Below are 26230 nucleotides of genomic sequence, written 5' to 3'. Positions count from 1 at the left end.
TTATTTTGCATTCACAATTGACACTTTGCACCGTGATTATGCAGGATTCAGGCAGTCGGTACCAACAGTATATGCACTGGCGGCCATATTCCATTTGGTTTTGTGGGTAAAGTGGACGGAAATGAAGAAAAGCAATGAAAGGATAATTACAAAGTGGAGCTAAACTAATTTAAAACGCTAGAAAGAGGAGAAATGTATCACTCTTTCGTTTCCTGCATTCCTAGCTACTGAGAAAACACATTACAGTAAGGGGAAATCCAGTATTTTCCTGCAGTGAGACCCTTTATTCAGACATTAGAGAAAAGGAGGAAATCATTTTACAATAGATTAAACACACGATGCCCTTGGCTGCCTACATCATTTCGATGGAGACCGTATGCAATTAATTTATTTCCATATTCCGACGTGAAAATAGAAGTGTGAGTAATCCTCAGGGAGATTTAAACCAAGTGCAAGGGGAGGGCAGTAATCTTATAATCCTCTGTAATGTCGTAATGGTCTCTGCAAGCTTATCTATACAAAACTAACTTTCCCAGAGGAATTCAATCACAGATACAGATGGACCATGAAGACTAATGTGACTAAAGCTCCCCATGCAGTTCAACAATCTCATCTGCTGCAGCGTCATTAAAAAAAATATCTGCGTCTCCCGTGAGAGGAAGTCATATGTTGGTTCATCAAAGTAGTAAATCTATAAACACATTTTTAGATCTTTGTCTATACACAAAATAAATATAAATGTTTAAGAAGTTCATTCCAAAGTGAAAAATCTGTTTGTGAAATGTACAAAGCTCATAATAAATAATACAAGCCGTAGGTTAAAAAAATGAACCTGGTCTGAGAAAGCAGGTTTTCCACCAACACATAATGCTGCCTGCTACATCCTACTGGCTGACCAAAGCAGGAGGCGACTGGACCGGCTGCAGGAACTCGGAGGTGAACACGGCCTCGGCATACTCCTCCACAACATCCTGAAACTCTGCTGCCACGTCACCCACAGCCTCCGACAGCAACTCCTCTGCCAAGCTGCGAGACAACAAGGAGCAGGAACAGTAGAAAAAAAACAAGATGTTTTTCTTAAAACCAAGTTACAAAGGCACCGTTCTCTATGACAGTTAAATAATACACATAAACTCAAACCTTGAATTGCCAGAAAACAACAGTGCAACACAAAACATGTTTTGCAAATGAGACAATAAATATATGAGTAAATCTGAAAAAAACAGACATCGTTACTGTTATAATATGCACTATTTTGTGTATTGTTCTTGTGAGTAGACGTGAGAGGAACGTTTTCAAAAACTGCTAAATAATGAAGACAGTGTGAAAGTCATGAAACATGTTCTTTGAATGCATGTCTTCAGATTTCAGAGAATGTAAAACAGCAGCTTTGGGTCATTTCAAAGTGCACAACTTCAGCTCAAACATCTCACACTTACTCCAGAACAATAATATCAATGACATTTGTAATATTACTTCCTGTATAGTTTGTATGATATCAGTCATCATGTCATATTTCATTTTCAAATACAACATTTCAGTGTAATGTCCAATATTAAATTTTTCAGGTGCAACATTTCAATTTCACTTGCAATATGTCTTTATCACGTGTGATATTACCTGACCACCTCAGAATCATTGCCTGCATTACTTCCTGCTTTTATATTCGAGTTTTATTACCATATTTATTATATTCTCAGTGACGTATAGTGCTTTTCCATTAGGCACGGAACTTTCCCATGTTATGAGCAATATCTCACACAAGAATTTCCCACAGGATTATTCAAATGTGATCTTACTATCTGTAAAAATGTAGACGGTGTGACTAAAACTGATTTTTAATGATGAATGTGCCTACTGACTTTCACAACATTTAAAACTCTGAAACTTTCCATTTTACCTTGAAAAGGCAAAAAATGAATGAAAATAACTTTAAAGATCGGTGAGCTGGGCACAGCAACAAGCTGAATTTCAGTGTTTGATTGTTATCTGGGTCGACACACTAACAGACACAGACTGAGGCAGGAACATGGAGGACGAGTAAAAATGGAAAACACTCTTACTGAATCCCCCAAAATGTCGCATCATCTGGTTGACAGTGCAACAAAGCTATCACAGTAATTGTTTGCTGCTGAACTACCTGTACCTTTAGAGGGTCTAGACAGGAATATTTAGCTTTTAACTCGGGACACAGAAAGAGATCGCGAATAACCCATCATTATGGATTGGGAACAGCCATTAGCAGGTATTATCCAAACACTGAAGTAGTATCTACTGAGTGTGGCCAAGTGTTTCAGTGCTCATCAGTTTAAATAAATCCATCGAAGAAATTCAAATAGAGCATAAAATAGCTCCAAGCATGCAAACTTTTTTATGTTTTGGCAGTGCTGAAGTCATTTCATGTTCCAATCAATCTGTTAGCAGACAGAGTGAATGAGATCCTCCAGGTGGTATGGCTCCCCAGCAACATTAGGCTGCTCATTACCATCTCATCACGCAGAAAGGTTTCTGTGCCGTGTCAGAATAGCAGGGGGTGTACAGGCCTATGTGTATGTGTCCTCTGTCTCCAAAAACATTGAGATAATTGGACCGCTTCCCCTCACACCACATTCTTTCTTCTTCTTTTTTTTTTCCAAATTCAGAAAAGTACAGATCCATGTCTTGAAAACCTCCGTTCCTTGATGTGGGACTGATAATGAGCCAGAAATACAATCAGACAGATCCCTTGGGTGGGACTGGATAACAGCTTTTCAGCTCTGAGTTTAAGAAACTGCAGTTTATTGAGCTGGTCACAATCCCACGCAAATCTGTGAAACACCGCAAGGAAAAAATCTATCTTTTAGAAGTTTAGCACTGACATATCAAACACTTGGATTTGGTATGTTCACAAAGATGAGAGGGAATCCGCATTGCACCAACTTAAGCATTCTGTTAAGAATGCAAATGCACGAGTGGGAGAGAAGACCAACGATGAATACCAGAGGCCCACTACGCGAGCCATAAACTCTGCATGATCCTCTCAGAGTGAGCACTTCAGGCTGTATGCTGAGTCCATCAAACATGTCCAGGGACAAATCAGAGAACAGGAAGGACAAATGTTTCAGTGTGGCTTTGGTTATAAAAACTGAGCATGTGGTACTCCTAAAATATGGCAGATTTTTAAAATAAACCTCACCTAAACAAGAAGATGATTACATTTCAGTCTGAGACACTAAAAATAAAGCACAAATTTTTTTACAATGATGTCAAACTTTATACATATGATCTATAAATATTTTACATCTGACCAATTAGTTTCTTCTGCCTGAAAATCATATAAAGAAGACAGTAAGACGCTGCATTAAAGATGCTAATGATAAATTGTAACTGTTTTCTGCTTGTGGTCATCAGTTCAGTGAGACCAAAACTGAGCTGGAGGGTCACGATATTCATTTGGCAAAATAAAGGAGAAGCATTCAGGCCAAAGAACAATATTCCCCTGGTGAAGAATGATGGTGGGAACGTAATGCTCCAAGGGTTTTTTCAGCCAATGGGTCAGGCAACCTTGTGAAGCTAAATTGCATCATGAGAAAAGAGGACGATTATGGAGAAAATAATCAGACAGTCTGCAGAAAACTTGGCTTTGGGCGGCATTGGACCTTCTGACAAGACAATGATCCAAAGCATGCAGCCAGTGTGGCATCAACATTTTGGAGCGGCCCAGCCAGAGTTCAGACCAGAGTTCTGTCGAAAATTTGTGGAGACAACTGAGGATCAGAGTGACAGCAAAACAAGCCTTCCAACCTTAAAGACCAGGAGATTACTGTATAACGAGTGAGGTGGTCCAAAATCCTAGTGGAGACATGAAACATGGGTAAAAAGAACAGCTGGTTACAGATGAGTGTGGGTATAAATAATTTTGAACAGGGTATTTTTTTATTTTTTTTTTTTTGGGGGGGGGGTATAAATAAACAAATAAATAAAAACTATAGACATCATTTAAATTTATCAGGACTCCAAATCTGAAGTTGTCATAATTACCTCTCTTGACCCTGCTGTAGCAGCATTAACATCTGTCCTCTAGTCTGGTCATTTAGCAATTAATGTTTGTAAAGAGACCTGCAACTTTGGTATTATCACTCCGAAATGTCTTTTGATGTTGAAATGACCAAAGTGGTGCTGTCATAGTTTGTCCAACTGACACACCAAGATCAGGTCATTCCTCTCCACTGATTTAGAAGAGATCTCCCAGGATTTTGCCTCCTCCAGATGTACTTTATTCTAATATAAAGACATCTAATTCAAAGTGCTGCTGCCAGGCTTTTAACATGCACCAAAAGAAATAACCATTTTCTCGGGTAACCAGAGTAACATTGCCGACATGATTGATTTTAAGGTCATACTGCTTGTTTTTAACACCTTGAGTGGGCAGGCTTCTGACTATGAGCCTCATAACTTCCTGACATCCTCCATCAGAGTCCCTCGACCATTTTCAAAGTCTCAACTTGTCACTAAAGTTGGCTGAGTATTTGCGGCCTTTGGCTGTGAAGCTCGTCGCCTGCAGATCTCAGGCAGACAAAGTCAGTATCCTCCTTTAGATCATTTCTCAAGATTTACTTATATTGAAAGGCTTATTCTTGGTATTTGTTAGAATTATTTCACTTTAATGTGTGGTTGTTTATGTTTTGGACCCTACTCCCTTGCAATTTATAACTTCAATTACATACAAAGTTATAATTATTAACATCTCTAATAAAATGTGCTGATGTACTTTGTCGCTTGTTTATGTCATTTCTAGCCAGAGGAAACCTATTGGCCAAACAAAAGTTCACTATAAATCCAAATGAAGCATAGGTATGAATAATTTAGGCTTAATTGTACATTAAGTAAGAGACCATTTATGGTAAATGGGTTTATGCTAGAACAGGGTTTTGCTGAGAAAGTTACTCTCATACACACATGAACACTTCAACCTTAGTTAAATCCACAACATAAAACACTACATGAGGACGAGGCTGCAGTGGTGGAGGCAGCTGCAGCAACAAACAGCCCTCGCATGGAAGTGATTGTCAGAACAACAATAAGTGTCACATTATAACGTCTGCAGCGTGCACCTTAATGAATACGTTTGGATGTTACTCGCTCCATCACTGTGAATAAGCCAGTCATTGTAAAGCACAACAGCTGGACCCATCAGCCAATTCAAGCACCACTTCAGCGCTGTGCCTGAAGTAACACTTTGGTTCATTTATCATTATCAGCTATTATCATGACTGTCAGTTTGTTACCTGTCTGCGACGGCCCAGGGGTTGAAGCTGCCGACAGCCTCGTGAGCCACAACACGCAGGTAGGCCTCGTAGTCATCGCGGTACCGCCGGATGCTTCCCAGCATGCTGCCCGGCACTGAGATAACAGTCCCTCTGTCTCTGTCCTCTGTGCCTGGGAACATGGTGTTGCTTCGAGGCTGCTGCTGGTCTTGGGGTGCCTCCTCCGTCAGGCTGCTCTCAAACAGTAAACTGTGTCTGTAGAAAAAACAGCAGAGGATGCTCATGGCCTGCACCAACAGGTAACCCTTTTCATTATGATGACCATTCAGACTCTATGAGCTGGGTAAACAGCCTCTGAGGACTGTTTCTGTAGAGGAGCAGCAAACTAATTTTTTGTGCTACACTGAAATTGTTGCCGTGGCCGATATGAGGCTGAGGATGATGAATTTAGGAGAGGTGTCAGAGTGCAGGCCAGCTCTGTCGCCTGCACGTTGCTTCATGTGAGTCGGGGCTCAGCTGGGCATCGCCATGGTCTGGCTTTATAATCCTCTCTGCTTGGACAAATCAGCCTGGCTCTTGCAACGGCGCTCAGTGTGCTATATTTAGTGTTGCAGCGGCTTCCAAGCAAAGTGCCTCTCTATTGTGCTCCCCGGGCCTCAGCTGAACTTGTTTCAGTTTTGACTACGGGGGCTGCAAACCATGGGGTGGCCATAAATATCAAAGTGCCAGCACAGTCCACTCTGCTTCCTTTTCCGAAATGGGTCGATTTACTGTCAGACGGGCACCTGAGGGCCAATGTGGCAAAAGCAACAATACAAACTCGCAGCCCATTTATAAAGTCAGAATGGAGCCCACGCTTTTTGTGCTACATTCGAATATGAACGGGCACCAGCATGCATTTACCGTGAACAAACACCATTCAGACATTCCGGCACAAAAACCTTGTGCACAAAATTGAACGGAGGAAAAAACTGTATCAGAAATGACGTGAAAAAACGGTAGAGATATCTTGTAACTTTATTCTGCAGTGTAAAATTCACCGATAGGTCGATAAGACAACTGTATAAGATATCTATCACGAATATTTCAGTAAATCTAGGCAGTGTATGTTTCTGTGTGAACAGAGGAGTACAAACTACATGGCTGAACCACTGAAAAACATCCTCTACCTATCACATTCACCTACAGTTGTGTTCAAAATAATAGCAATCCAGCATGACTAACAAGATTAATCACGGTTTTTGGCAGAAATTTTATTATTAGATGGCAAATAATTTACTCGTAGGTGTTGTTGAGTCACAGAAACCAGCAGACCTAACATTCGTGACATGCATGCTCCTGAGTTTGTGTAATTGATTAAATAATTGAAAGGGGCGTGTTCAAAATAATAGCAGTCGAGAGTCCAATCAGTGAGCTCATTCGTTATGTGACGAAACAGGTGTGATACAGGTGGCCCTTATTTAAGGATGAAGCCAGCACATGTTGACCATGCAATTCTCTGTGGAAACCAAAGATGGGTCGTTCCAGACATTGTACAGAAGAGCAGCGTACCCTAATTAAAAAGTTGATTAAAGAGGGGAAAACATACAAAGAAGTGCAGAAAATCATAGGCTGCTCAGCTAAAATGATCTCCAATGCTTTGAAATGGAAAGCAAAACCAGAGAGACGTGGAAGAAAACGGAAGACTACAGTTCGGATGGATCGATCAATAGCCAGAATGGCAAAGACTCAGCCAATGATCAGCTCCAGGGAGATCAAAGACAGTCTGGAGTTACCTGTGAGTACTGTGACAATTAGAAGATGCTTGTGTGAGGCCAGTCTATGGGCAAGAAGCCCCCGCAAAGTCCCACTGTTAAAAAAAAGACGTGCTGAAGAGGATACAATTTGCCAAAGAGCATATGACCTGGCCTAAAGAGAAATGGAGAAATATTTTGGGGACTGATGAGAGTAAAACTGTTCTCTTTGGGTCCAAGGGCCGCAGAGTCTTTGTCAGGTGACCCCCAAACACAGAATTCAAGCCACAGTACACCCTGAAGACCGTGAAGCATGGTGGTGCAAGCCTCACGATATGGGGCTGTTTCTCTTACTATGGTGTTGGGCCCATTTATCGCATACCGGGAATCATGGATCAGTTTGCTTATATCAAAATACTTGAAGAGGTCATGCTGCCTTATGCTGAAGAGGAAATGCCCTTAAAATGGGTGTTTCAACAAGACAACGACCCCAAACACACCAGCAAGCGTGCAACATCTTGGTTCCAGACCAACAAAGTTAAGGTTATGGAGTGGCCAGCCCAATCCCCAGACCTTAATCCAATCGAAAACTTGTCGGGTGACATCAAAAGTGCTGTTTCTGAGGCAAAACCAAGAAATGCAGAGGAACTGTGGAAGGTTGTTGAGTCATCCTGGGCTGGAATACCAGTTGACAGATGCCAGAAGTTGGTTGATTCCATGCCTCACAGATGTGAAGAAGTTCTCAAAAACTGTGGCAATACAACAAAATATTAGTTTATTTATTCACAGGAATGCCAAATCAAACAGTTTTTTTTAAGTTTGAAATGAACAGTGCAGATACTGCTATTTTTTTGAACGGGCAAAAATATTTGTTGCTGTAATTTTCTGCAAATGATTTAAAATATTGAGAAATTTCTCACCATGTTTTAATGTAAAATGTAAAGTGCATTGTTCTCAGTTAATAAAATAAAAAACTTTGCATTTTCCAAGCAGGATTTTGAGCTCTACTCACATTTTGAAGAACATTGCTATTATTTTGAACACAACTGTAGCTACAACTTGGCCTGCATCTTAAGAGTGCAACCAAAACAGATCAGCAGCAATAGCTATTAGCAAGATCACTTCATGTTTGTCTTCTCATTTCTCTACAAAAGCTGCAGTCATGTAGCACCTGGCAAACATGGGACCTGGCAAAGGATGACGCCATGTGTGATATATCAAAAGGACTTCTGGCTGGGTTGGAGCCGAGTTGTGGCTCGGAGACAGTATGGGGTGATTCAAGCGAGACTTACAGAAGCCCTGGTGACAGCAGGGAAGATGAGTGTGGCAAGAAAGAGGTGGAGGATAAATAGCGTGGGGAAAACCATGAAGTTTTCTTGTTTATTTGGAAAAGCTTGACTCAGATAATCCAAAAAAAAGTCTTGGATGATGTTAAATTGGAGCTAGTGTGAACCTGGACGCAAAGAAGGATGGAAGTCTACCAGGTACAAAGTAGTAAAATAACTGGCCTGAAAAGACAACAAAAAGGTGGGTGGGTGAGAGGAAAGATAAAGAAACACATGAAAGGTGTACAATATTGCTGAGTGGGGCTTTTATCTTTTTATTGATTTGTTTGAACTGCTGATGGAGCTGCAGTGGGTCGGTCAACACCAAACAAGAGGTGTGGGTGTGTGTGTGTGCTGGGGGGACAATCGGGGTCTGCATCTGTGCTCCTCACCATGGATACAAAAATCTTATCTGCTGCTCTGTTAACGTGTTAAAGGATGAAATCTCTCACTCCATTGTCTCAGTGGTTGTTTGAAAGCACTCTCGCAGGCACTAACGCAAACACAGCCATGGTAAAGAATAATAGATGCTGCTGTGGAAATGTGGACAGGTCTGGTGATAGTTGATGGGCGCTCTCAGTACTGGCATAATGTGAACAACTGTTGGCCCTCTCTTTGTAGGCTCTGCTGCTGCAGCAAGTCGTGACTCCAAAGCAACAATCCTCCGCAGAAACAGCAGCATGAGCACCTGTAAACAACAAAAACTAATCTACTTTATGTCCTTTCTTTTTCCAAATCAGAGAACTTCTTTTGAAAAATTGCATTCGCCCATCAGTCCTCGTCTACTTCTGGCTCTGTGCCTCAATAACAGCAGCTAAATCAAAATATCAGAAAAGCCATAACCAATAACAGTCTGCTGGTGTCTCCTCTTAGTCATCAAGCAATACAATCAAAGACGCCTCCAGTGACAGGCACACTGAGAAAAATCTGCAGCTTTGTCACTGTCAGATGATTTTTTTTCAATTTTTTTTCAGTATGGTGTGTTTAAATGTGTGCATGGAGCACAAAATCACATGCATGACTCTGGTTTCCCTGTGGAGCCTGACGCATCTCTCTGAGCTTAAAAATGTGGGTTATGAACAACTAATCAGGGCTGAGACAACACACATGATGAGCTGTTTGCACATTTTACTGCTCCAAACCCTCCAAATTAAACCTCGTCGTTCTGCAACACTGAGCACGAGAAGAGTCAACACTGACGGAGGATTAACACAAGCCCACATCAACACAAAAACAAAGTGCATTTTTCACCACCAGTGCTCTTTTACTCAGCTGCTATATAAGCTGCATCAGTGTCATCGATAATTCTCCATTCTGTCTCATCAAAGTTTTCGTCTCTTCAAAATAACTGTTTTTATTGCTTGGCAAATTATGTTCTGTAACGCTGACTGATGTCTGCCATTATCATTAAATCTAAATTATACTCTTACAAGATTTGCTTTTCAGTAGAGGACTTGAACGGTTTTAGGTCTACACTCATGCTGCTGACTTCCTCAGGCAGCAAATAAATGCTGTCACACGTCATTTCACAGTTCTGTGAAGGACTCCTGTGAAACTCAGATTCTATTTCTTCCCACAGAATACTGACACATCCCGACATGCCCTAAATGAAGGATTCATGCTGACGTCATAGACACAATAAGAGCTGAATTCAGCATACAGGCTGCAAAAACTGGAGATTAGGCAGGTGTTTATGCAGTTTTGGGCATATTGTGCACACTTTTGTTTTGATAGTGCAGTAATCAAAACTTTTCTTCAGCCTGTCTCTGCTGTTATGTGGCACCTGGGTCGTTTTAGTCTGTAACACAGGTAGCCAACTCATCTTTCTTGGAGGTCAGTTCAGTTTACGAAGCAACATCTTGGTCCCAAAAGACAGCTCTATAAAACAATGTGCCTAATAAACACAATTTCTCTTTCTGTCTCACATCAAATGACTCCCTACTTCCAATTTTATTACTTCTTAGGGGACTAAGTACTGTGGAAAAAAGAGCTGCTGTAGATGGGCAAGTTCCTGCTTGCATTTTGTTGTCAGGCATAAGGGCAAAAAGCTTCACTGTGAAATAAACAATCTGTTTGGAAACCTTATGCGCATACGATTCACAAAAGACAAAATGTGTAACCTTTACTGGCATAATCATTCTTGGGGTTAGCCATTTTGATAGATAAATACATGACTGTGCCAACAAAGGAATGGGGGTAAAATGTGGAAAAGCTTCCATTTCCAAGTGATAGCGGAATGGTCTGGATCTTCATTCAGAGCGAGGAAGAAGTGAGAATCGATAGTAATGTTTTTTCTTATGCGAAACAGTACAATTACTGCAAGGGAAGTGATTTTGGAGTCACAAAATATTAGCCAGGCAAGTTTCTTATGCACAATCCCCATCAATGCAAACAAAGTTGTGCTGTAACAGCCTCATTATTGAGGAGCATCTAATGGAAAAGAGATTCTGTGATGGCATGTGTGACTCAGCACACAGCACAGCTACCCACTCTCCATGCTGCTGAACTTGTCTGTCACCATCCATGATAAGAAAGGGATGTTTTTTTAATCAGTGTAGCAACAAAAAAACATCGTCCTCTAACTATGGCCAAGAAATTTCCCATTGAAAACATAAACCAACAGATTATCTTTACACAAAATTCAGATAAAGTACGTCCTGTATCAGGCAGACAAGTGCTAAAACATTAATAGATGAATTAGTCAACACCAGATTTTGTTTTTAAATTGATACACCCTGTTCTGTAGTGCTACCAGGAAAGCTAATGTCTGAATGCTAACTGAGTAATTGCCGTTAATAATTTAACCGATAAGGCAGAAAATGAACATGCATGTCAGAAAATGTATGGTAGATGAGCTGTAGTACCAGGTGGAGCTGATTAACGTTTGATGAGGCGGAAAACAACAATTTTCTTGTGATTAATACTGCAGTGACACGAGGAGGCGGCGGCTAAGGCCACAGGCAGTCCTGTTTTGGCAAACAGACAGCATTGCGGATTTCTGTGGCGGTTGACAGCTTCCAGCCGGAGCTCATGTATTGAAGATGAGCTGGAGTTTACCAGGACAATATTCCTTGTTCAGGTAGCAAAAGTAATTGAGCTGGCATCATGGTAAATGTTAGTATTAGTGGATAAAAATGGCTTTGTCAGCATACAGAACATGTCCACAGGGTTGACTATCGGCTAACAAAATTATTTCAAATACATACCCCTAAACACTACACAACGCATTCATACTACTTTTTCTTTAACATGTATAAGAGCAACACTATCTATTTTAAGATATATACTTCAGACCTGTTTAGGGTTCAATATACAGCACGTATTACCTTGTGTACTTAATGTTGGTAAGAAATTTTGTTCAATTTGTCGACTAAGGTTAGTTTTCACTTTAAAATCTATGTATAATCCTATCAATCTATGTTTAAAAAAAGTCAAATTACATCCACTGTGACTAAGTGTGTTAATAAAAGCAAAACATGAAAAGGTCCAGCAGGGTGCCAGTACTTTTTAAAGGTACTATAATTTGGACCAAGGATGAAAGTGATGCAGGCAGGTCAGCTTTACGCTTCAGGGAATCAGCTACTTTCAGAACAAATGAGCCGGCAGTTCTCAAATGACTTCTTTCCTGTTTAGAAGCTGCAAGGCTGGATGTGTCTGAAAACGAATTACTAGTGGAAAAAAAATGTCTCGAGAAAGCTATTACTTGATGGATGCGTTAAGAAGACAGAGTCAAAGACAAGTTGCAGGCACATAGGATCTGAGGACAAAGTTTCCACTGAGGGAACTGAACCTGAGGATCCACAATGCTGACTGACTTTAATTTACTAATGGTCACAGCTTCAATTTGTCCGAAGAACCCTGCTGGCTTGTCTGTGTCAACAACTTCTAGTCCTTCCATTCTCTTTTCCTTCCAAGTTTCTCATGAATTTAAGCAGTAGAGCAGCTGCAGCTGAAGCTCTGGGCAGTGGAGGGTCCCTCTGTGGAGTCTGCTGCCAGAGTCAGGAATAGACTCTGCCCTGGGTACGGCAGCCACCAGGCGAGCTTTGTGGGGTGAGTAAAGCCTCCCAGTGAAAGAGCCATTATAGGACAATGCCACGTCATGTGGAATAAAACCACCAATTGTGCATCACTGAAATTAAATTAAACGATTTCTTTTTTTAATCCAGTCTAGTGGCCCATTTAAACAAGCAGTGACTCTTGTCGCTGTTGCTGCTGCACTTAGTACAGCAACACAAATCAAAGAAAGCATTAGTCTTCCCATAACAAGTGCATTAAAAGTGACCAGAGACTTTCCTCATTATAAAAATTCACCATTTACCGTATCTGCATTTGTTAGCAGAGGGATATATAATGATTTTATGCAATCAGCAGTATTGCTCGGGAGTCAGAATGACTGATAATGGAGGGATCATTTCAGCTCAGTGATTGGGAATGAAGTTAAATAGGTCAAACTTTGATACTGGGCTAAAATCATTTGAGACTAGAAAAGCACTCGGAGAGCGCATACCTCCGCCATCCCGTTTGTCTGACTGTCCGTCTGCGTGTCCATGTATGTGTGTCTGTCTGTCTGTCTGTTAACAGCATAACTCAAAAAGTCACGGACGGATTTTCACCAAATTTTTACAGGATGTCCGGAAGAGCACGAGTAAGAATCGATTAGATTTTGGAGGCGATCCGAATCACCGTCTGGATCCAGGAATTTTTTGAAGGTCGAAGGACAATTGAGAGATGGCCGCCAGGCGGCCGCTGGTGGCCTGGCGGCCTCAATTGTCCTTCGACCTTCAAAAAATTCCTGGATCCAGACGGTGATTCGGATCACCTCCAAAATCTAATCGATTCTTACTCATGCTCTTCCGGACATCCTGTAAAAATTTGGTGAAAATCCGTCCATGACTTTTTGAGTTATGCTGTTAACAGACAAACAGACAGACAGACAGACACACACACAGACAGACGGACGGACAGACTAACAAACTCCGGTGATTACATAACCTCCTGGCGGAGGTAACAAACAAACTCCAGTGATTACATAACCTCCTGGCGGAGATAAATATACTGCTTCTTCAAGTTGAAAGAACAACAAGGAAGAAAAGCCGTTATCAAATGATGAGATATAGAAATGATCTGGGTGCAGAAAGGGGTAAAGGACATAGTAACCCACCCCGTCTCGATGGGCTTCTCTAGGACAATATCAGCTGCAGAGGTCTGTTTCAGCACTGGCCTTGTGAGCCTAATTGGCTGAGGAGAGGCTGGCCTAGAGCCCGGAGCATGGCACTGAGATCCTGGAAAGAGCAGAGACAAAGGAGAGGAAGGGTAAATGGTGGTGTGTTTGAAGAGGGATGGGGTGAAGCAGAGGACAGACACAGAGACAATATAAGGAAAAAGCAAACAGTCTGAACGACAAGAATTCACATACTCTTACCAGTTGCAACAATGTCTCCACCTACAGGGGACACCTGGGAAATCACAGCTTTGATTACAACTAGAAAGGAAGCTGATTATTTTTACCTGCTGCTCCTGGTCGATCCCAATAAAGAGGGTCTGAATAAGTGATGGAAGCAAACCGCCTCCTCACTTCCTCCTGATCCCTCTGCTCACACACAAAGACAGAAAAATGTTCAATAAACACACTGTCCACCTGCCAATAGCGAGCCTCGTCAAATAGGCCAAGCATCATAATCAAATCTGGACCTTGCATCAGTAAGCAGCAGAAGGCCCAAGCTGTCATAACGGCTCACTATAAATACCAGCTCCATCACTGGTGACCTTTCAGGTTCCACAGCGACCTTTTGTGGGCAGGCCTTTCTGTAGAGCATTTCTCACCTGTATCTCCTCCATACGGAGCAGCATGTTCTCCAGGGTGGGGGCCTGCAGCCTACACTGGGCCATGCCCTGTAACTGTCTGTCTGTCTCGGCCGCCCACGCTGCCCGTGCGGTATCCTCCAGGAGATCCTCCAGCAGCGCCTCGCTCAGCTCCTCAGCACTCTCTGCTGCCTAAAGAGGACAGCATTCACAACATACAGAAAAGAAAGCAAACTTAATATTTGACTTATTCTCTATCTGCCTAGTTCTTGGTGGTAAATAACTGCCATGATACTAAATTCAATCTTTATCTGAGAGCAAATCTCCTGTGAGTTACTATCAGCAGTAGATGCAGCTTACCCTCTCTGCAGCCTGCTCCGACAGCCGATTCCTCAGTGAAGAGTCAATCCTGGTCCTGGACTCACCAATCTGCTAAGGTAAACAGTCAAAGCACTCCCACTTAGCCCATGAAGCCAAGATAAACACACACGAAAAAAAACACAGTTTATTTTACTGTGGAAAGTCTGAGGGTAAACACAGATGTTTCATTTTATCAGTGATGATGTATCGACTGTCTCCCTCTTCTTCAGGAGACATATAAAAGGTAAGAAAGGGAAGTCTGGCACCACCCAAACCAACTATTAAGTCTTCCTACCTGTGCTTCATCCAGAAGGGGCTGAATTCTCTGTCTGGCCTCCTGCTCAGCTCTCTCTGCCCACTGAGTTGGCGAGCCGACTTCAGACCTGTTAACCAAAACACGCCCACACCGCAAGCTGTCACAGAAGTTCTGAGGTTGAACTGCTTTAACTTTTAAAAAGTGCAATATTTTAATCTAGAAAACATTAAACATTAAAAGATAACATTAAAAAATGTATTCCAAGAGTTAATTTCCATTCCACTCTGATTCCAAATGAGTGACAATAAATTTTAAAAAAAACAGACCAAAAGCACAAGTTAGTCTAAATCAGTTTTTAAGCATTTGTCTCTTTTGACTTGTTCATAATATTCAGAGAGTCCAGACTCAAGAGTTTAATGAAAGATAATTCATCAAACCACAGTGGTATTTGAGGCCACACACACACTGGTAGCATTCATCAAGCTCTGTGTTTTCTTAAATATTATCACTACTGCAATTAACTACCATCACTCTGCCCTGAGAGAGACTTTGCTGACATTGCAGTAAATTTGTTCTGGTTTGTTTCACTGTCAGAGCCACTGAAATAAACACAAAGCCCGACATTCTACTTACAAGGTATAATAACTCTAAAAAGATTAATTTGAAGGGTGTGATGTGAGTATGCTATAGAGGAAGGAACCTGCTGACTGTGTCGGGGTCTATTGTTCAGAACGTAGCGCTTTAAACATGTGACAGGTGTGGTATTTGTCATCTGCTGACAGTGATCCAAAGACACGCTTTATGAAGTTCAATGGGACATTTTTTACTCCTGAATATTTAATATTACACCTTAGCCACATCATAATAGCCACAACATTAAAAGCACCTGCTTAATATTGTGCCGCAAAAATAACTTTGGTATGGAAAACAGTTATATGGGCAGTACATATCAAAATAACATCCACATGAATACTAGGAGATACTCAATTAACCTGTCAGTGGTTTTAATGTCGTGGCTGCAATGCTTTAAAATGTAAAGGCCTATGAACATTACAAGATTTGTAGACAATACACAAAAATAGTACACAGCTTTTCCAGGCACTCTCCACTTCCTTGCACTTTGATTTGTCATGTGCTTTTATATTTCTGTTGCTTGCCTGCAAAATATTGCATTTGTAGGGTGTTTTGAAGTGGGATTGTGTACACACAGGTGCAACATACAGGCACAAAAACCTATTAATGATGGTGCAATTCCATTCAGGTGTCCCAGTAACAAATAATGCCCACATTATCAGGTTTCTTGAAGCTGCAAAATGAGAGGGGCTGCAGCTGGTGTTAATTAGGATTACACTTGTTTTTTCTGCACAACATGGTAAATTTCCAGCTGTGAAAGAGTTCTTCAGGAGAGTGAAGAAATACCAGGCCTTTGTGGGTGAGAAAAGAAAAGCACGAACACATACATGAACTGTAAAGTAATTAATGCTTTACGGGCAAAGTGTTGACTGCAACCTTTGCTCTGCTGATGCTGTGTTTTGTTGCTAGCCTTTTACAGTCAAGCTCTCCAGTGACTAATTAGGAAATGCGCAGAGGTCTGTTGGAGAGTAGGCTCTGCTCAGTACTGAATGGATGTGCTGCAGTCACAACCTGCATTATTTTCTGTTCTTTCGTCTGTGGATAATTGTATACATGTTGTAATTCCCAATGCAAGTGCTCATTTATTTGTGAGGCCGGTGCACCGAGCAGAATAGTAGATTACTGTGTGGATTTTTGCTGCGGGTTGGCAGCAAGATTTAAGTGTTTTATAAAAGTGATGTTATCAGTAGAAGGGAATATTTCTTCTTCTTAAATAACCTAAATAGAAAATGTTCAGACAAGGCAAAGAATGCATCCATCTACTATTATACTTCCTCTTATACAGTACACTCTATATATTGTATAGTGATTAGCAGGGCTGTGTAGACAGAGTTCAAAGCCTGTTCTGCCAATATTCTGCCTCTATTCAGTTTGTCTCATTAGGCAGGAATATTGGTATTATTATATTTCAGTCAACTGCAGCCTGTCATTTATCTTCATACAATGTCTATACAGGTTGCAAAAAAAAAAAAACATTTACCATTTGGCTGGCTTAATATTCAGCAACTAATACTGCATTATGACCTTCGACTTCCATCCCTTCAGATCAATTAAGTCTGCTAAAATTGTAATTACATTAGTACCATACCTTAATCTTCGAATGCGCTCAGCCTCTTCTTTACTCAGGTGGTTGAGCTCTTTCAGTCTCTGCATAGTCATCTTATCCAGCCAAGCTCTCCTGTGCCAGCAATCATCACAAGGAGCAAAATACAACCTCAGCTACGCTTTTTACATAAATAACTCCTAATCTTCATCTCTAAAATCAAGCTGCTAGCCACTGATTAATAGGAACACATGACCGTAGTAATTAAGATTTGATTAAACGGAGACATTTGTGGAGCACTCAATCACTGAGGTGCTTATAAGCACCAAAAACAGGCCAACTATTAATCACTCAAAAAGAGAAATGGCCTCAATCTAGCAGGCCCCTAGATTTATTGGAAAGAATTAACTTTGAATTAGAATCACAGGATTGCCTGTGGCTCACAGCAAGTGGGGTCTGGCATGAAGGTTAGAAATAACTCACTGGATACAGAGAGGACTCATTAACATTCCATTTCCCCAGATTTCCTCCACTTGGCATTTCTCTCGCTTTGGCCAGAACAGATAAACCAATTTGTGAAGTAGAAATAATAAAAATCACAAAATGACTCATCTGAGACACAACAATATTTCATTCTGAAATAAGAAAGGAAGATAACCGAAATCAGGTCAAATTAAAAATAAAAAAACATGTAGGAGGTGAGCTTCACCTTAATGCTTCATTCTGAGAGTCTTTCTTCTTTTCTGAGCTCAGGGCCGCCTTGGAATCCAAACCACCACCCACCTTCTGCTGTGGAGGGCTCTGTGAAGGCTTTGATGGAGAGAAGAGACAGCGAGGCTCTGGTCTGCTCCTTTGAGGGGATCTGTTGAGATAATAGCAGAAGGATTAGTGAATTATAAACACTGGTACAGACAAGTATATAAAGACAAGCCAGGAGGAAAAAAAGTCCTAGAAAGGTAGAGAGAAAAGGCAATTTTTACACATTACACCTACAACACTGCAATATGCTTTGAAAGTCAAGTTTACAAAAATCAGTTTGCTCACACCACAGTCACTCTTAGAATAAAAAAAGAACTTGATTGATTGGGTAGCTATATCTAATTTCTTTATTTTTCAATTTTACAAACTATTGGGATGAATGAAAGTTAAAAATTTTAAATGATATATCCATTGTATAAAACAAGTATTTCTGTTGTCATGCTTCACTACTAATATCACTGTAGGAAGAATGATTTGGACAAATCTACAATCCTGCTAGGTATTAATCCAAAGGGTAATACTACTATTTCTATGATGAAGCCTGCTCACGTCCAACATTCTGGTTGAATTAATTAGAAACTCATTTCATGAAACTATATTTCTGGATGTTTGCTGTGCGTGTCAGGAGCGCATTAATTCATTTTGCACTTAAAGCTGTCCCAGTCATGAAGTTTTAGTTGATGATTGTCATACAAATAATTGCAATTAACCACTTTTCTGTTCATTTTATGACCCTATTAATTTTAAATTAGTGCTAATAGTGCCTTTGGCTATCACCGCTATGCTGCAAATCTGACAAAAAAAAACCAAAACCTGCCTCCTCTGAACTTTTGGGCTCTTCTTTTATAGTTTGGCTTAAAATGTCAGGGCCCCCTCCTCCACCCCTGCCTCAGCCCCCACCTGACCCCTTCTTTCCTCTCTCTCTCTCTTTCTCTCCTTCCCTCCTCTCCATCATTCCTAATCAGTCTCATCCACAGAACTCCGGGCAGCTGCGGTTAGGCACACCTGGTCATCATCATCCTCACAATAAAAGCTGGTCACACAGTCTACACCCTGCCAGATCGTAAACGCTGATTCTTCAGTCTTCAGAAAAATTCTCACTCTAACTGTGTTCTCTGCTCTGCCTAGCTCGCGGACCCAGCCCTGCCTTCTGGAACCCCAGACCCCCTGTCCACCCAGACCTTCCCTCCTGGTCCTCCCCAAACCCCGACCTGGATCTCTCCCCCTGCCTTGGAAGGTCCCTGCTCCACTAATCCTGTGCTCATCCTGCCCACCACCCAGTACAACCAGTCCGTGCCTCCCCGCCTGGAATCGGAACCTTCTGCCCGCTCTCCGCCGCCGACCCACATCTCCCTGGATGTCGACTGGACCGCTGATTCCCGGTCCCGTCACCCCCTCCCCATCACCCCTTCCTTAGTTAGTTTCCTGAGTTCCCTCCCTCGTATTCTTCTGAGTTTATTTTCTGCCAAATTAAATCACCTATTCTGCCTCAGCCTTGTCTCTGTTTGCTCTCTGCACAGGGTCACCCCCTGCATCTTGGCATAAAATCTTAATGTGCCCACAGCATTGCTTTAGGGTTCAGTTTTGCAACTAAATCCAAGATATTACTGTCAAGAGATGGCCATTGGAATGCAGGTGATTAGTTTTAGAAGTTAAGTGCCTCTGAATCAACAGTTAATGGCTTTCGACAATAGTAAAAGAAGAGCGCACCTGGTGGAAAAGGGGATCTGAAAAACAGCATTTCTGCTAGTTTCTTTCAACTGTTTTCATCCAGGCGAAAGAAAATGATTCTGAATATGCAAAATGATCCCTGCGGGCTCAAATAATTGAGACTGGGTGGTTATGTAACAAATTAAGAGGCCTATTTTCAATAACATGCAGATTCCCATATCCTTATTTCTACTAGATACATACTGTTATCTTGAGATCAGAGTTTCTGACATTACACCAGTACAACTTTTGTTACATAATGGCATTAATCATCTATTGAGCTGAGAGTCATGATTTAAAAGAATCTAATGCATCGTCAAATGTACAGAGAAATAACAGGCTCACCGTTGTGGAGGAGGAGAGTGAGGGGATGTTGGTATCCAAGGCACAGAGGGCTCTTTTTGAGGGAGCTGGTTCACTCTTAGCCGAGAGGAGACTGTAGGCTGCTGGAAACCTGCACCTTGATTTTGATTACGCTGAGAATAACAATAAAACATAATATATTTAGTTTGCTTACATGAAGATCACACTGCTTCTGTTGTCTGACCTCTGGCACATCTTTTCCATTGTATGTTAACAGAGCTTAAATCAAGCTGTTTCTAAAATAATGTAAAGCACTTTTTGGTGAATAGTACTGTAACATAATAAATTCAACTTCAGTAACTCCAGCACCTTCATTTTGCCAGCCTTTCTTCTCTCATAGTGAAGCCCTTTCCTGCAGGTACTGTTTGGCTGGGATCGTCCTTGCAGTTCTCTCAGCTCCCTCTGCTGGGCGACAGTCTCCAGGCCGGCCCTCAGCATCTCCCTTCTGTTCATAGACTGATGAGCAGTATTGTTGGCTTTCTGTGAAGCTTTTCTCCTACCTGCTGACACAAATAAACAATGACATTTTCAAACTGTTTTGATTCTAATTAACTGAATACCGCTTAAATACAGATTAAGCAGGAGCTACGGTAACAACAAACTATATTGTTTATCCCTTTTCAAAACAAGTAAATAGGCTTGAAAATGGTAAGGAAACACAACACCACAAATTAGACAGTTAACAAGAGGTTGGATATGTGGTGGAGGTGCTGAGGTAATAGTTTGTTTCTATGGAGATGTAGATTGCAGCTAAAGCTCCCTATAGGTGTTTATGACATCTCTTTGCAGTGGCTGCCTCTCAGCCCAGTAGGAAACAGCAGGAGTTAACTGCTCATAAGAGTAAGCAGCAGGGGACCGAAAGCCAGAGTTCTGCACTTGTTCCTGTTTTTCAATCACTTCTTCATGGCTCCTTATCAATTTTCAGCCTGGTTGCAGCCATTTAAGCTCAGTGGGAGGCCAGAACACAACCACACGAATGTCCTTAGGTGACTTCCTCGTACACTGGAGACTAAACTGTTTTTCACCAAAAGGTATGTTCACAATTAGCTTCTATGTTTTCTCAGTTTTCAGAACCTGTCAATAAGAAGGTCTTTGCCTTAAGCAGGAAATGATGAACGAAAACAATGGCATTTTTTAAAAATTCATTAATAAATAGTGTAACTGAATCTGGGAAATAAGAAACAGCACAAATGAGTTACAGTACAGCTACAATTGCCTAAAGATAAGTTCTGGCTTGTAAATTTGCCAATATTCCATGCAATAAATAACACTCAATTCTCACCATGGACACCTCTCCTCAGATTCGTGGGTTTCAAAGGTCCTCGAGGTGCAGTTAAGGTGATGGGACCTTTGGGTGCAGTAGTGGGTGACGTGCTGCGATGAAGAGGCTTCCTGCGTGGAGGACATGCTTGGGTCTGCATCTTTTCAAGCATCTCTTGTTTACGGAGTGCCGAATCCAAAGTCTATGGGGAATGGAGTGACAAGAAAGCCTTGATATACTCTTCCAGTCAAAAGTTTGGATACACGTTGTCATTTAATGATTTTTCTTTATTTTCATGACTATTTATATTGTAGAGTCCCACTGAAGGCATCAGTACTATGAATGAACACATATGGAATTATGCAGTAAAAACAAAAAAGTTAAACAAGTCAAAACATGTTTTATATTTTAGATTCTTCAAAACAACCACCATTTGCTTTGATTTCTGCTTTGCACACTCTTGGCATTCTCTCCATGAGCTTCATGAGTTGTGAAACAAATCTCTTCTGTTTGTTGCTCTTCCTTAGTAGTGGTTTCTTAGCAGCTGTTTGACCATAAAGGCCTGATTGGTGCAGTCTCTTCTGAACAGTTGATGTAGAGATGTGTCTGCTGCTAGAACTCTGTGTGGCATTAATCTGGGCTCTGATCTGAGGCTGGCGACTTGGATGAACTTATCCTCAGCAGCAGAGGTGACTGTTGGTCTTCCTTTCCAGGCTCGGTCCTTGTGAGCCAGTTTTGTCGTAGTGCTTGATGGACTTTGGGATACATACAAGTTTTTTGCAATTTCTCAGACCGACTGACCTTCAGTTCTTAAAGTAATGATGGACTGTCGTTTCTCTTTACTTAGCTGATTGGTTCTTGCCATAATATGGATTCTAACAGCTGCCAAATAGGGCTGTCAAGTCTGTACCGACCTGACTTCTGCACAGCACAACTGATGGTCCCAACCCCATTAAGAAGGCAAGAAATTCCACAAATTAACCTTGACGAGGCACACCTGTGACGTGAAAACCATTTCAGGTGACTACCTCATCGAGAGAATGCCAAGAGTGTGCAAAGCAGTAATCAAAGCAAAGGGTGGCTACTTTGAAGAATCTAAAATATAAAACATGTTATGACTTATTTTACATGTTTTAAGCTCACTACATAATTCCATAAGTGATCATTCATAGTTTTGATACCTTCAGTGAGAATCTACGATGTAAATGGTCATGAAAATAAAGAAAAAACACTAATAACAGAAAATATAAATTAATTTTAAAAAAACACCTAAGAAAACCCAACTATGTTTTATCAATTTACTGTAATAGCAAAACTTACAACATATACACTGTGTACCAGAGCTGTCATAAAGTGACAGCACCTCACACCCACTTACAGTGACTCTAATTTGAAGGTGAAGTCAATATAAGATTAATGTTGAAGGAGCTGGAGTCGGGCTGCACAGTGAAGTTGTGATTAGCACTTTTGCCTTGCAGCAAGAAGATCCCCGGTTCAAATCCCGGGATGGGCCTGGGATCTCTGCATGGAGTTTGCTTGTTCTACCTGTGCATGCGTGAGTTTTCTCCGGGCACTCCGGCTTCCTCCCACAGTCCAAAAATATGCTGAGGTTAACTGATCACTCTAAATTGCCCGTAGGTGTGAATGTGAGTGTTTATTTGTATATGTAGCCCTGTGACAGACTGGCAACCTGTCCAGTGTGTCCCCTGCCTTCGACCGAGTCAGCTGGGATAGGCTCCAGCGACCCTAGTGAGGATAAAGAGGTGTATAGAGAATGGATGGATGGAGCTGGAGTCCTTTGTACACATCATCTCACAATTGTGCAGAACAGAATTTAATTGAAAACGTTAATTCAGACTAAAATAAAGTCATCTCGCTTCTTAACTCTGAAAACAGAAGCAGATATAGTATCTTTTCTTGCAATTTTCTGCCAAAACTGTGCAGCTGTTAGTTTTGCTTCATGCCTGAATTTTTTGCCCAGAGTTTTGTCCTCATTTTGTCTAAAAAAAAAAAAAATACACAGCAAGGTTAAGATTGGCTGACTGTTAAAATCAGTAAACACATTCCATTGTCCTACCCTAAAAGATTTTTAAGTTGTATAATCTTTCTGTATGTTTTGAATTACATTGCTGTGATACAATGCCAAAGCTGGGGGATTATGTTTAAAAAGTCCCACATACAGCAGCTAATGTCAGACTTTCTGATTGTACTTGGTGCCCCTCACCTCTAGTTTCTGCAGGATGTCGAGGGCCGTCTCAGGCACAGCTGAACCCTGGTCCACTTCTACCTTTGCTGAGCACAGAGAGAGCTGGCGAATCAGCTGGCCCAGTTCTTTGTAATGAGGGGGGACCTTGCTATGAGACAGGTCTGAAAGCTGATGGATGATAACCTGAAGGGCCCTGAGTGCTCCACGGTGGGCAGCTGCAAGCCTGTTTATTGCCATGGACTGGAAGAAGAACAGACTGTAAATGATTTTATCAATTTGTAACAGCAAGATAAAATAAATATAACAGTGGTTTCATAATCATTGGTGTGTTTGGATACGTAATTAGCAAGGTCGTTTTATTTTTAAGGCAAAAACATTTAATTTGCCGATTTCAGTGTCAAAGTCGACAAATAAATCACAGCTTTAAATAGCAGCATATCTGAACACTGCTGAAGCCATACCTTTTTGGTGTCCCACATTTTCTGGCTTCGTAGTTTTTCTATATCATCTTGTATGTCTTTGACCTATTAAATGTATCAACACAACAGTATTACGGTATAGATGTGTAGCATATTTTTAAAAAATGACAGTTTATTTTAAATTTAAGTGAACGACATTGAAATACCTGTTGCTGGAGAACATAAATGATGCGCGCTGAGCGGGCTGCCTGCTTCTGTCTGCGTGTCTCGAGCTTGCTTTGCTCTTCAGGTTCCAATGGCTCCTCTATTTTCTCTCCTGTAGTTTAAAACCCACCACGCAGTATTCATCATTGTAATGTCAATGCAAAGTCACATGAAAAGTGAACTAATTGTGGCAGGTTCTAAAAATACGATTACTTTATTAAGTTAAGGTGCACACTTACACAAATAATCTACAGTAACAAACGTTTGTGGGGGGTTACCTCTGTTAGCCAGCTCTTCCACTTTCTGAATATACACCTCCAGCTCATTTTGCAGTTTGCGGATCTCGTGGCTTAAGGGTGCCTGTTTGCCTCCTTCCACCTGTTTTGGACCTGGGTCTCTGGTAGGTGGTGACAGGCCAACCCTGGGCATGGAAGAAATGGGATGTTTCTGGGATTTCTGCTGTTTGGCTCCATAATGGGTAACCTTTTCCTTTGGACTGGAGGCCTTTGATTTAGCCTTGCGTGGAGTGGCTGCAAGTTCCTACAGAAGGGGGAAAAGACACAATTTGGTCTTTACCTGAACATTGAAACAACTATTACTTGAGTAGAACATAAACCAACAAACTACTGTAGTCTTTATTTATAGCTTATTTATGATACATTATATGCCATTAACCAATTTACCTGAAGCAGTTCAACATCACTTGTCTCAAAGAGGGAGGCTTCTTGAGAAGGTCTGGTAGCAGATACTGTCAGTGACTCAAGACGCCTTCTTCTTAGATCTCGCTTGGCCAGCTTAACAGCAGCTTGAAGTTTCTCCTCAGAGAGCGCAGTGAAGTTGATTGAGCTTCTGGTGCTGTCCACTTTCTCTTGCACCTCTGAAAGGGGCAGCAGTCTCTCTATTACAATGGGCGCTGGCGGGCCCACACAGGTGGCACGGTTCCTGACACTCGCAGGGATGGCTTCATTGAACAAAAGCTGTGGTGTGCAAGAAACCAATCAGTTCAATCTGATATAACAACCATGGTGATACTTAGTCATGCTTTTCAGACCATAATTTGATCCCAGTTTGTCAGTTTGTTTGATACAGCGAGCTGAATCTAAACCAACAGCCCAATAGTCAGTTTTACCATCATTACATATTTAGCTTAATGTTCTCAACCCCCAAATCTATTAAGAGGTCTAAGAGACATCTTGTCTATTATTAAATGACCAAAATTACATCAACGATTAAAAGACAAATTTTAAAAACAGACAGAAAACACCAGATTTTCAACTTTCCAGCGGTTTGTGGAAATATGTTCTGGGATATGCCTTTTTGTTAGGAAAAACAACAAAACTTATCTATTAATTGTGATTTTCATTAAAATCACTTTATTCTACAAATCTAATTCAAAAAATTTCGGAATTAAAAAAAACTATTGCACCAGATCCATGCAAATGAAAAAAAATATATGACAAAGCCACAAAAACTCTGACAAGTTCAGAAGAACTGCAGGCTGTACTCATGGAGGGTATAGAGAAGTAAGGAGCGCCCCTTTTGTTCCAATACTGGTAGCGTATGTGGGCACCTGTAAAACTATTGTCTATGTTTATTTCCTTTCTTCCAAACTGTGTGAAACAAACATGCAGGCAGTGAGTAAAAGTATGACAAAAAAATGCCCACAAAATGCTTTTGGTTCAAAGGGATAAATTGTTTAAAAATAGGGGGCTGTAATAGTATAAGGTATAAAACATAATCTTGTCTCAGTATAGATGGCATATAACGTTCTTTAATTTAACACCTCTCTACAACAAGAAATGGACAATAAAACCTTCATGTAGATAAGATTAACTGTAGGCTGATGTATCGCTTAACTGCGTTTCCACAGTATACAGTGGTACCAAATGAACTGACAGTACATGTTTGCGCTTAAGCATTAAATGTATGGACTAACGATCAAGCTGAATATTAAAAGGCCTGAGATACTTCTTAGAAAGGCTATTTACCTTGGTTTGGGACATCCTAGTAATAAAATCGTTGTTCTTGTTTCGCGTTGAACCTAAAGCAACCCAGCCTCTCTGTGAACTCTGAGCACTGCCTAAAAACTGCGAAAACATGCACCAAATTCTATTTAAAAAGTAGCCGGTTTCTAATATGTACTGCTAATGAGAATTAGCATGAATAGGCTTATTTTGCCTCTCAATTTCAGTTTGCTAACATCAAGTTAATCCCAAAATCGTCTATTCGACCATGTCGCCTTCGCTTATGACCACTTATTCCAGTTTGAATAGAATCTAAAAATGGCACCACGTCGCTAACTGGAGGTTAATTAACCTATAACACATGGCTAACGCATTAAATTTAAGTCGAAGTTTGACAACATTTTAAAACGGCGCCATGACAACAACGGAACGTCACCAAACGGAAG

The 26230-nt window shown here is 41.1% G+C and overlaps 1 protein-coding gene across 3 annotated transcripts; it reads right to left on the bottom strand.

The window, feature by feature from the left end:
• Positions 1 to 256: 256 nt before the first annotated feature.
• On the bottom strand, positions 257 to 26230 carry kiaa0753 (KIAA0753 ortholog). Of its 3 annotated transcripts, none has more exons than XM_022196819.2 (18): positions 25809 to 26230; positions 24504 to 24797; positions 24099 to 24360; positions 23823 to 23932; positions 23659 to 23721; positions 23216 to 23437; positions 21013 to 21193; positions 20040 to 20233; positions 19713 to 19843; positions 17608 to 17760; positions 16944 to 17033; positions 14762 to 14849; positions 14467 to 14538; positions 14128 to 14298; positions 13813 to 13894; positions 13466 to 13586; positions 5268 to 5501; positions 257 to 1026 (listed from the first exon to the last, which is right to left on the bottom strand). In XM_022196819.2, exons 1-18 carry the CDS (start codon positions 25917 to 25919, stop codon positions 885 to 887), a joined length of 2721 nt encoding a protein of 906 aa, XP_022052511.2. In that variant the 5' UTR covers positions 25920 to 26230; the 3' UTR covers positions 257 to 884. The 3 variants fall into 3 exon arrangements, with proteins under 3 accessions (XP_022052511.2, XP_022052513.2, XP_022052512.2); XM_022196821.2 differs by having other exon boundaries at positions 14467 to 14535; XM_022196820.2 differs by having other exon boundaries at positions 20040 to 20230; positions 25809 to 26229.

This window comes from Acanthochromis polyacanthus, chromosome 13 (genome assembly GCF_021347895.1).
Source record: "Acanthochromis polyacanthus isolate Apoly-LR-REF ecotype Palm Island chromosome 13, KAUST_Apoly_ChrSc, whole genome shotgun sequence".
Classification (NCBI taxonomy): Eukaryota; Metazoa; Chordata; class Actinopteri; family Pomacentridae; genus Acanthochromis; species Acanthochromis polyacanthus.
The sequence above is the reverse complement of the archived record's forward strand: the minus strand, read 5'-3'. Positions and strand labels throughout refer to the sequence as shown.